This window comes from Lipotes vexillifer, unplaced genomic scaffold, assembly GCF_000442215.2.
Source record: "Lipotes vexillifer unplaced genomic scaffold, Lipotes_vexillifer_v1.1 scaffold675, whole genome shotgun sequence".
Classification (NCBI taxonomy): Eukaryota; Metazoa; Chordata; class Mammalia; order Artiodactyla; family Lipotidae; genus Lipotes; species Lipotes vexillifer.
Window position 1 is genome coordinate 767,723 of NW_006794000.1, and position 12,833 is coordinate 780,555.

A 12,833-nucleotide genomic window follows, 5' to 3' on the forward strand; every position below is an offset into this window, starting at 1 on the left:
GGGAAAGAGACAATTAAACTTGAAAACCGCAGTTTCCAAGCAATAATTTATTATGAATATGTCTTTCAGGGATGTTAACTTTATTCTCATTTTTTATATGCCTGCAAGACAGAGTGTGAGAAAAATCAGCAAATGCATGCATCATATACCTGAGCGTTAGTAATATTATAAATTCTGCCGCAGAGAATTTTTATATGATAGTTGGTACAAAGTCCATGAGGATTATGTTCTATTGCTCAACTGTCTTTGTTGCCAATTACTATAAAGTTTTACTAAACCATTTGGAAGAGTAAAGGGAGAGATGGGAACTAAGGTTGCATTATACCGATTGATTTCTGGCTGCTACAGTGTGCCTGAGAGGGGCTCTTTTGGGCAATTGTTCATATGCTTGAAGGGTTTCTAGTATACGGCTTGTTCTAGTCTTTTGTTGCTTACTGTGTAGGCAATGATTGTGAAAAAACAAAAGTTTCACTATCATGGGCTTTCTCAATCTCCAAAAACATGCAATTTGCCACAATTCCATTATGTGGAGGGGTTTGGGGACTGAAGAAAAGGAACTGGCTGATTTGGTCAAGAACATAAAGTTGGGTCAAGAGAAGGTAAGGCAGAATTATACTCCTCAAATAAATTAATTGCCCCAGAACAAAGACACAGGCACTGAAACCAACACCAAATGTATTTTGACTTTAAGTATTTTTTTCTCTGCATTTGAGAAAAAAATATATACATATATTGCTAAGCACTCTCCTCTAATTTAAGACATTCCTATGCACATGATAACAGAATTAAAGTATCTTTCCACTACAATTTCATTTGAATTGACCAGTCATAGTCTTGCTAAATAGATTAAATTTGTTCTTTTAAAGTAGATGAGAATTTATGTAAGGTGATATCTCTTTTTCTAACACAGTACAGTGAAATGAACTTGGTCTCTCAAGGCAGGCATTCATGGATTCAGGTTCTGATTCCATTACTAAGTAAGCTATTAAAAGAGACAATTACCAGGAATTGTGTTTAATTTGTCTCATCTTTGGCCACCAAGCGTTATTACCCCTATTTAAGTAACAGAGAAAATAAAAATCAAAGATTTCCAAAATGTGATTTTCAAATTACTGTCTTGTGTGTAATACTTCTTATAACTGGTTTGGAAGAAAACAAATGATGGATTTCAGTCTTTTTATCCTCCACAATGCTTAGCACAGAGTCTGCACAAAGTAGGCACAAGAGATTCCTCACCACAAATCATTGGACATTGATATGACTGTGAAACACTCTGAAGTAATCACATTTCAGTGTGTACTGACTCCTTCATAATACAAATAAAAACAGTTACTTAAAACCTTCCATTTGAAGAATGCCAAATAATATTAATTTACTGGTGGGTTTTCAAAATTTGCCAAAAAAATTAATATCCAGAAGATAAAATACCATATAGATATAAATATGTGCCAATCTTTTTCCCACTCAAGAAAACAGCAACTAATATTCAGACAATTTGAACAGCTTTTAATAAACAGAACCAATTATTATTCTCTTTGTGCACATTTCCTTAAATAGAATTTCTTAACTCCTTTGCTAAAAATTCCCTCTTGAGAAGTACAGTACAGATTTCCTAGAAAAGAAGAAATACTAGAGCAAAAATTAAGGAATGAAATGGCAAACTAAGTAGTACACAAATCAAAGGACTCTAGTTTTAAGAATGGAAGGTCATTTTAAAAAATTGGCATCTGGCTAATTTCTGTAATAGTTAATGTGTTAACCAATGGTTTTGTGGGGAATTGAAATCATATATGTGTACATAAGGAGATGAGATGGAGACAGCAGACTAGGTAAAAATAAAATCTGATAAAATCCCAAAACACACTTCCTTTATATAGCAAAACAATATTCTTATTTTCCATATTGGTATTTATTTTTTAACATTTTTATTGGAGTATAATTGCCTTACAGTGTTGTGTTAGTTTCTGCTGTATAACAAAGTGAATCAGCTATATGTGTACACATATACCCATATCTCCTCCCTCTTGTATCTCCCTCCTACCCTCCCTATCCCACCCCCTAGGTGGTCACAAAGCACCGAGCTGATCTCCCTGTGCTATGTGGCTGATTCCCACTAGCTATCTATTTTATGTTTGGTAGTGTATATATGTCCATGCCACTCTCTCACTTTGTCCCAGCTTACCCTTCCCCCTTCCCAGTATCCTCAAGTCCGTTCTCTACGTCTGCGTCTTTATTCCTGTCCTGCTCCTAGGTTCTTCAGAACCATTTTTTTTTTTTTTTAGATTGCATATACATGCGTTAGCATACAGTATTTGTTTTTCTCTTTCTGACTTACTTCACTCTGTATGACAGACTCTTAGTCCATCGACCTCACTACAAAGAACTCAATTTCATTTCATTTTATGGCTGAGTAATATTCCATTGTATATATGTGCAACATCTTCTTTACCCATTCATTTGTCGATGGACATTCAGGTTTCTTCCATGTCCTGGCTATTGTGAATAGAGCCGCAAAGAACATTGTGGTACTTGACTATTTTTGAACTATGCTTTTCTCAGGGTATATGCCCAAGAGTGGGATTGCTGGGTCGTATGACAGTTCTATTTTTAGTTTTTTAAGGAACCTCCATGCTGTTCTCCACAGTGGCTGTATCAGTTTACATTCCCACCAACAGTGCAAGAGGGTCCCCTTTTCATCACACCCTCTCCAGCATTTATTGTTTGTAGATTTTTTGATTATGGCCATTCTGACTGGTGTGAGGTGATACCTCATTGTAGTTTTGATTTGCATTTCTCTAATGATTAGTGATGTTGAGCTTCCTTTCATGTGTTTGCTGGCAATCTATACATATACTTTGGAGAAATGTTTATTTAGGTTTTCTGCCCATTTTTGGACTGGGTTGTTTGTTTTTTGGATATTGAACTGCATGAGCTGCTTGTAAATTTTGGAGATTAATCCTCTGTCAGTTGCTTCAATTGCAAAGATATTCTCCCATTCTGAGGGTTGTCTTTTCATCTTGTTTATGGTTTCCTTTGCTGTGCAAAAGCTTTTGAGTTTCATTAGGTCCCATTTGTTTATTTTTGTTTTTATTTCCATTTCTCTAGGAGGTGGGTCAAAAAGGTTCTTGCTGTGATTTATGTCATAGAACATTCTGCCTATGATTTCTTCTAAGAGTTTTATATTGTCTGGCCTTACATTTAGGTCTTTAATCCATTTTCAGTTTATTTTTGTGTACAGTGTTAGGGAGTGTTCTAATTTCATTCTTTTACGTGTAGCTGTCCAGTTTTCCCAGCACCACTCATTAAAGATGCTGTCTTTTCTCCATTGTATATTCTTGCCTCCTTTATCAAAAATAAGGTGACCATATGTGTGTGGGTTTATCTCTGGGCTTTCTATCCTCTTCCATTGATCTATATTTCTGTTTTTGTGCCAGTACCATATTGTCTTGATTACTGTAGCTTTGTAGTATAGTCTGAAGTCCAGGAGCCTGATTCCTCCAGCTTGGGTTTCCTTTCTCAAGATTGCTTTGGCTATTAGTGGTCTTATGTGTTTCCATACAAATTGTGAAATTTTTTTGTTCTAGTTCTGTGAAAAATGCCAGTGGTAGTTTGATAGTGATTGCATTGAATCTGTAGATTGCTTTGGGTAGTAGAGTCATTTTCACAATGTTGATTCTTCCAATCCAAGAACATGGTATATCTCTCCATCTGTTTGTATCATCTTTAATTATTTTCATGAGTGTATTGTATTTTTCAGCACAGAGGTCTTTTGTCTCTTTAGGTAGGTTTATTTCTAGGTATTTTATTCTTTTTGTTGCAGTGGTAAATGGGAGTGTTTCCTTAATTTCTCTTTCAGATTTTTCATTATTAGTGTATAGGAATGCCAGAGATTTCTGTGCATTCATCTTGTATCCTGCGACTTTACCAAATTCATTGATTACATCTAGTAGTTTTCTGGTAGCATCTTTAGGATTCTCTATGTATAGTATCATGTCATCTGCAAACAGTGACAGTTTTACTTCTTCTTTTCTGATTTGGATTCCTTTTATTTCTTTTTCTTCTCTGATTTCTGTGGCTAAAACTTCCAAAACTATGTTGAATAATATTGGTGAGAGTGGCAACATTGTCTTGTTCCTATCTTAGTGGAAATGCTTTCAGTTTTTCACCATTGAAAACGATGTTGGCTGTGGGTTTGTTATATATGGCCTTTATTATGTTGAGTTAAGTTCCCTCCATGCCTACTTTCTGGAGAGTTTTTATCATAAATGGGTATTGAATTTTGTAGAAAGCTTTTTCTACATCTGTAGAGATGATCATATGGTTTTTTGCCTTCAGTTTATTAATCTGGTTTATCACATTGATTGATTTGCGTATAATGAAGAATCCTGGCATTCCTGTCCTGGAATAAACCCCACCTGATCATGGTGTATGATCCTTTTAATATGCTGTTGGATTCTGTTTGCTAGTATTTTGTTGAGAATTTTTGCATCTATGTTCATCAGTGATATTGGACTGTAGTTTTCTCTCTTTGTGACCTGTTTTTCTAGTTTTGATATCAGGTTGATGGTGGCCTCGTATAATGAGTTTGGGAGTGTTCCTCCCTCTGCTATATTTTGGAAGAGTTTGAGAAGGATAGGTGTTAGCTCTTCTCTAAATGTTTGATAGAATTCACCTGTGAAGCCATCTGGTCCTGGGCTTTTGTTTGTTAGAAGATTTTTATCACAGTCTCAATTTCAGTGCTTGTGATTGGTCTGTTTATATATTCTATTTCTTCCTGATTCAGTCTCGGAAGGTTGTGCTTTTCTAAGAATTTGTCCATTTCTTCCAGGTTGTCCATTTTATTGGCATATAGTTCCTTGTTGTAATCTCTCGTTATCCTTTGTATTTCTGCAGTGTCAGTTGTTATTTCTCCTTTTTCAGTTCTAATTCTATTGATTTGAGTCTTCTCCCTTTCTTTCTTGATGAGTCTGGCTAATGGTTTATCAATTTTGTTTATCTTCTCAAAGAACCATCTTTCAGTTTTATTGATTTTTGCTACTATTTCCTTCATTTCTTTTTCAATTATTTCTGATCTGATCTTTATGATTTCTTTCCTCCTGCTAACTTTGGGGGTTTTTGTTCTTTCTCTAATTACTTTAGGTGTAAGGTTAGGTTGTTTCTTTAAGGTGTTTCTTGTTTCTTGAGGTAAGATTGTATTGCTATAAACTTCCTTCCTAGAACTGTTTTGCTGCATTCCATAGGTTTTGGGTCATCCTGTTTTCATTGTCATTTGTTTCTAGTATTTTTTGATTTCCTTTTTGATTTTTTCAGTGATCTCTTGTTTATTTAGTAGTGTATTGTTTAGCCTCCATGTGTTAGTATTTTTTACAGATGTTTTCCTGTAATTGATATCTTGTCTCGTAGTGTTGTTGTTGGAAAAGTTACTTGATATGATTTCAATTTTCTTAAATCTACCAAAGCTTGATTGGTGACCCAAGATATGATCTATCCTGGAGAATGTTCCATGAGCACTTGAGAAGAAAGTGTACAGTGTTATTTTTGGGTGGAATATCCTATAAATATCATTTAAGTCCATCTTGTTTAATTTATCATTTAAAGCTTGTGTTTCCTTATTTATTTTCATTTTGGATGATCTGTCTATTTGTGAAAGTGGGGTGTTAATGTCCCCTATGATTATTGTGTTACTGTTGATTTCCCCTTTTATGGTTGTTAGCATTTCCCATATGTATTGAGGTGCTCCTATGTTGAGTGCATAAATACTTATAATTGTTATATCTTCTTCTCAGATTGATCCCTTGACCATTATGTAGTTTCTTTCTTGGTCTCTTGTAATAGTCTATTTTAAAGCCTATTTTGTCTGATATGAGAATTGTTACACCAGTTCTTTTTGATTTCCATTTGCATGGATTATCTTTTTCCATCCACTCACTTTCACTCTGTATGCGTCCCTAAGTCTGAAGTGGGTGTCTTGTAGGCAGCATATATACAGGTTGTGTTTTTGTATCCATTCAGCCAGTCTATGTCTTTTGGTTGGTCTTTTCCTTCTCTTGTGTTTCCTGCCTAGAGAAATTCCTTTAGCATTTGTTGTAAAACTGGTTTGGTGGTGCTGAATTCTCTTAGCTTTTGCTTGTCTGTAAAGGTTTTAATTTCTCCATCGAATCTGAAAGAGATCCTTGCTGGGTAGCATAATCTTGGTTGTAGGTTTTTCTCTTTCATCACTTTAAGTATATCCAGCCACCCCATTCTGGCCTGCAGACATTCTGCTGAAAAATCAGCTGTTAACCTTATGGGGATTCCCTTGTATGTTATTTGTTGTTTTTCCCTTGCTGCTTTTAATATTTTTTCTTTGAATTTAATTTTTCTTAGTTTGATTAATATGTGACTTGGTGTGTTTTTCCTAGCCCTTGGATTTATCCTGTAAAGGACTCTCTGTGCTTCTTGGACTTGATTGACTATATCCTTTCCCAAACTAGGGAAGTTTTCAACTATAATCTCTTCAAATATTTTCTCAGTCCCTTTCTTTTTTTATTTCCTCTTCTGGGACCCCTATAATTTGAATGTTGGTTCATTTAATATTGTCCCAGAGGTCTCTAAGACTGTCCTCAATTCTTTACATTCTTTTTTCTATATTCTGTTCTGCTGTAGTTATTTCCACGATTTTATCTTTCAGGTCACTTATTCGTTTTTGTGCCTCAGTTATTCTGCTATTGATTCCTTTTGGAGAATTTTAAATTTCATTTATTGTGTTGTTCATCACGGTTTGTTTGCTCTTTAATTCTTCTAGGTCCATGTTAAACATTTCTTGTATTTTCTTCATTCTATTTCCAAGATTTTGGATCACCCTTTACTATCATTACTCTGAATTCTTTTTCAGGTAGACTGCCTATTTCCTCTTCATTTGTTTGGTCTGGTGGGTTTTTACCTTGCCCTTTCATTTGCTGTGTGTTTTTCTGTCTTCTCATTTTGCTTAACTTACTGTGTTTGTGGTCCCCTTTTAGTAGCCTGCAGGTTCATAGTTCCTGTTGTTTTTGGTGTCTGTCCCCAGTGGCTAAGGTTGATTTTATGGGTTGGGTAGGTTTCCTGGTGGAGGAGACTGGTACCTGTGTTCTGGTGGATGAGGCTGGATCTTGTCCTTCTGGTGGGTAGGACCAAGTCTGGTGGTGTGTTTTGTGGTGTCTGTGACCTTATTATGTTTTAGGTAGCCTCTCTGCTAATGGGTGTGGTTGTGTTCCTGTCTTGCTAGTTGTTTGTCATAAGGTGTCCAGCACTGTAGCTTTCTGGTCATTGAGTGGAGCTGGGTCTTAGCAATGAGCAGGAGATCTCTGGGAGAGCTTTCACCATTTTATATTACATGGAACCAGGAGGTCTCTGGTGGACCAATGTCTTGAACTTGGCTCTCCTACCTCAGAGGCACTGGCCTGACACCCAGCCAGAGCACTAAGACCCTGTCAGCCACATGGCTCAGAAGAAAAGGGAGAAAAAAAGAAAAAATGAAAGAAAAAATAAAATAAAATAAAGTTATTAAAATTAAAAAATTGTTAAAAATAAAAAAATTAAAGTAATAAAAATAAAGGAAAGAAAGAAAGAAGAGAGCAATCAAACCAAAAAACAAATCCACTAATGATAACAAGCGTTAAAAACTACACTAAAAAAACAACAATATATGGACAGAGAGAACCCTAGGATAAATGGTACAAGCAAAGCTATACAGACAAAATCACCCAAAGAAGCATACACATACACACTCACAAAATGAGAAAAAAGAAATATATATATATATATGTATGTGTGTGTATATATATATATATATATATATATATAAAGAAAGAGAGCTACCAAATCAATAAACAAATCTACCAATGATAATAAACTCTAAATATTAATCTAAGATAAACATAAAACCAGAAACAAAGTAGATTCAGAAAGCAAACCCTAAGTCTACAGTTGCTCCCAAAGCCCACCGCCTCAATTTTGGGATGATTCGTTGTCTATTCAGGTATTCCACAGATGTAGGGTACATCAAGTTGATTGTGGAGATTCAATCCACTGCTCCTGAGACTGCTGGGAGAGATTTTCCTTTCTCTTCTTTGTTCGCACAGCTCCTGGGTTTCAGCTTTGGATTTGGACATGTCTCTGCACGTAGGTCGCCTGAGGGCGTCTGTTCTTCCCTTAGACTGGACGGGGTTAAAGGAGCAGCTGATTCGGGGACTCTGGCTCACTCAGGCCAGGGGGAGGGAGGGGCACGGAGTGAGGGGCGAGCCTGCGGAGGCAGAGGGTGGCGTGATGTTGTGCCAGCCTGAGGCGCGCCGTGCGTTTTCCCAGGGAAGTTGTCCCTGGTTCCTGGGACCCTGGCAGTGGCAGGCTGCACAGGCTCCCCGGAATTGGGGTGTGGATAGTGACCTGTGCTCGCACACAGGCTTCTTGGTGGCAGCAGCAGCAGCCTTAGTGTCCCATGCCCGTCTCTGTGGTCTGCGCTGTTAGCCGCGGCTCACGCCCGTCTCTGGAGCTCCTTTAAGCGGCGCTCTCAGTGCCATCTCCTCACGCACCAGGAAACAAAGAGGAAAGAAAACGTCTCTTGTCTCTTCGGCAGGTCCAGACTTTTCCCGGACTCCCTTCCTGCTAGCTTGGGTGCACTAACCCCCTGCAGGCTGTGCTCACGCCGCCAACCCCAGTCCTCTCCCTGCGCTCCGACCAAAGCCCGAGCCTCAGCTCGCAGCCACGCCCACCCCGACGGGTGAGCAGACAAGCCTCTCGGGCTGATGAGTGCTGGTTTGCACCGATCCTCTGTGTAGGAATCTTTCTGCTTTGCCCTCTGCACCCCCGTTGCTGAGCTCTCCGCGGCTCCAAAGCTTTCCCAGTCCGCCACCCGCAGTCTCTGCCCTCGAAGGGGCTTCCTAGTATGTGGAAACCTTTCCTCCTTCACATCTGCCTCCCACTGGTGCAGGTACCGTCCCTATCCTTTTGTTTCTGTTTATTCCTTTTTCTTTTGCCCTACCCAGGTGCGTGGGGAGTTTCTTCCCTTTTCGGAGGTCTGAGGTCTTCTGCCAGCGTTCAGTAGGTATTCTGTAGGAGTTGTTCCACATGTAGATGTATTTCTGATGTACTTGTGGGGAGGAAGGTGATCTCTATGCCCTACTCCTCCGCCATCTTGAAGGTCTCCCCCACATATTGGTTTTGATATGAGGAACTTCTCTTTATTCATGGACCAAGACAGCTGAAGAGTGTTTATACACCAGAATCTGGAGATATACAGAGTACATTCTTGACATAATATAATATTTCCACCTTCAAATCAAAATATTTCAAACTAGAGTCATTTCCTAATCCCACAAGCTGTTTCTCTTATAATCACTAACATGACTAATGACCATTGATAATTCAACTGGCCACTCCAAAAGTGTACTTATCATCCTTAGCATCCCTTTAGCCACCGCTTTCTGGTCAGGAGCACATCTGGTCACTAAAGCTCATCAATTCTACTTGTAAAATAGCAATTGGAATATGCCCCATCTCTTCTGCGAGTGCAAGAGTTGAGTTCCAACCCTCATCAACTTTCACCTTGACCATTGAAACAGTTTCTCTATTGGTCTGCTCTGAAGAGATTCTCCACTTGGTCCTGGAATTGTCTTTATGAAACCTGGACTGGTCATATCACATATATATGTAAACACTTTCAATGCCATTGCTTATAGGAAAATATTTTAATATGTTAAAAGATTTTTTTAAAGTCTCCCAGAATTTGGCACTAAACTCTCTTCCTGCCATAGCTTCAATTAAGATCCCAACATCTAGATAGAGTCCTCTGTTCTGCATATATTAATATGCTCTTGTCATATCACTATGTATACATTTCACATACCTCTCTTCCTTGTGCATTTCTAAGCATCCTTCACAATTTAGTTTATGTGAAGATGCTTTCAATCCCTGCCTCAGAAGGAAAATAATCCATGGTGTAGCCCAGTCTTTGATGTTCCCATATCACTTCTTTCTGCAACATTAAAAAAATTTGTTAGTTAATGAACCAGTCTCCAACTAAACTCCAAACTCCATGAGAATAGTCTCTGCCTTACTCATCCTTTTATCTCTATCCCTTAAAAATCCATGACACAAATAAGTAGAAATAAATACTTGTAGAGTGAATGAACGATCATTAATGAGATCAAAAGATCCCAAGCGGTGTCACTTGCCAGTGTGGTTTTGAAATTCACTCTATAAAGTTCAATAAGCAACAGACAAAATATGAAACATCAGGAAGGGAAGTTCCCATGAGAAGCATTAGATCAGACAAAATTATAATTTTCCTAGTTATATCCCCAAATCTATTCTTATAGATGCTGAACACTTAGAATTCTATTAACTACTGTTAAAATGAGACATAGAATTTCTAGAATAATGCCCTTTTTTCTCATTTATTTATTTATCAAGCATTTATGGAATACTATCAACACTATGCCTTTCATGGATTAGGGACTCAACAATTAAGGACTCTCTTAATAAGTATCTCATATATATATATATATATATATATATATATATATATATATATATATCATAATATGCATATGTGTTTATTCAATACCATTTTTATCAATTTTTATTCTCTTAAGTGGGAGTATTTTGTCATTTGGGAATGCCTCTGGTTTTTATCCTTTCCTATTTTAGATATTAGGTGATCCTTGAATTTCCCAATGGTTTATATCCACGTTAATTACAGACAAGTACAAAAGTCCAATTTAGTTGTATATATACTCAGCAACCCTGTCCATAATGTTTCTAATTAAGTATTACCTTAGCAGATTTATTGACAGAAGCACTTTTCTTTCTCCAATTAATTTCTTGGAGTATAAGGAGAAATTTCAGAATCAAATATATGTTTAAAACCCAGCAGATGGCAGTGTAATGCTGGTTTTAAGATTAAGAACAATAACAAAAAATGTTATTGAGCTTAAAGATTTTCCAAAAACTTTAAACTGTCATTGTTATTCTAATCATAGACAAAAAATATTCAAATTCTCACATTGCTTAGAAAAATAAAAACATATGTGTTTATCTAGTGGGCATACAAATATATTTTTAGAATTGCACCTAAAATTTCCAAGTCAATTTCTAGAAGTAAAATGTGTTTCTCAGTCCATCTCTATATCTAGAAATGTGGAAGAGGAGAAGCGGAAGGACAGGACAGGCTGAGAGGTGCAAATTGATCAGATCATGGCCAGAGTATGGTATGGAGTCCTTCAGGGCCATGTTTGCACCTTTCCCCCTAAGAACCTCTGATCCAAGAAGCAAGGAGATATTGAACAGAAATAACCTTTGGGTTCCTCATGCTCAATGTGCTGGGAATTTCAAGTGTTTTATTTTACTATAAAATAGCTTTTTTGACAAATTTTACTCTGCAGGATGCAAACCTTGACTTCAGCCACTATATTTTCAAATGACAAGTTTATAAGTAAACGAAGTGGCTACTAGATACTGCAGATGATGTGATACATATTCCAATAAATTGCCCCACATTACACATTACAATCCTAGGTGGTGTAAATATTGGTGACTAAATGTCCAAACTGTAGTACTGATTTGTCATGGTTAAAAATCAACAAAATAAACATCATATTTGACATCTATGAAGAAATATGTATCATTTCTTCAAAACTTAAAACTCTAAGTTTTTACAAATGATCAATTCATTAAATGAAATAAATATTTCTTTTGGAAATTGAAATACATGCTTATAAGTAAGCATATACTTACCTAAATGACAAAAAATACATGATAACTATCCAGACATTGTACATCTCTCATTAGTTGGAAATTAAATCTATTATGCGGGAAACTTATAAATCCAATCTTTTTTTAAAAGGAAATGTCTCAGTAGAGTGCCCACCTGATTCAAGGCTGTGTGCTGATGTTCTAAAGTGTATAGCAATTGATTTATTTTGTGATGGAGAATTGAACTGTCCAGATGGCTCTGATGAAGACAATAAAATTTGTGGTAAGTGATGACCTTCCCTCCCTCTTCCCCCTTCTTTTCCATCCTCCCTCACTATATACTCACACACATATACACACACCCCTCAAGTACCAAAAACTACTGGAGAATGATATATCCCAATAGCCATGTTTATAATTTAATACAAAAATCCGGAAAATAATTATATTAATATTTCCTAAACTTTATCACATGACATTAAGCATATTAATTAAACAGAATTCCATTTGACAAGTGTAGAAAGAATGCTATAGTTAATGTCTGGGGGAGGTGATTGGCATTATTTTTCATCCCATATTAAGCTACTACAAACTATTATGAATTTGAACACTTTTTCATCATCTTATCATAATATTGGTCATTTTATTTTTGACATTTTAACAGTTTCTAACTCAGTAATCACCACCGCTTAATGTTGATTGTTGCCTTATTCACCTTTTGGCAAAGAAACAAAAGATATGTTAAAAACTGTACTTGAGTTGTAGTTCTGTGAACAAGGGAAATCAGCTACAAATAAGATCTTCATGTTTGATCAATAAAATATCTGTGTTTTTTTGGTAAATTTTGGCATTTGTTTTGAGTGCTAATAATTTTTAAAATCACTATTATTGTTATTATTATTATTATTATTATTATTATTAACACTTAAGTAGTACTTACTAAATGCCAAACATGGCTCTAAGTGATATAAACATATTTCTTCTTTGGCTTATTTCTTCATTTTATCACTGGGTAATATACACATGAAAGATTAGCACATAAATGTACATACAGATTGGTAAGGAATGTGAGGAACTATCTGAACAATTCTAACCTATAACTTATTCTTGAAAAATTAAACAGCAGG

The 12,833-nt window shown here is 36.4% G+C and overlaps 1 protein-coding gene across 2 annotated transcripts in view; it reads left to right on the plus strand.

Annotated features, from left to right (window-relative positions):
- TMPRSS15 (transmembrane serine protease 15) overlaps nucleotides 1-12,833 on the plus strand; it is a 129,620-nt gene that overhangs the window by 16,670 nt on the left and 100,117 nt on the right. For both annotated transcript variants that reach the window (XM_007466971.1, XM_007466972.1), the window contains one exon: nucleotides 11,858-11,989. In XM_007466971.1, coding sequence (XP_007467033.1) covers nucleotides 11,858-11,989 — 132 coding nt within the window. The remainder of the gene's footprint in view (nucleotides 1-11,857; nucleotides 11,990-12,833) is intronic.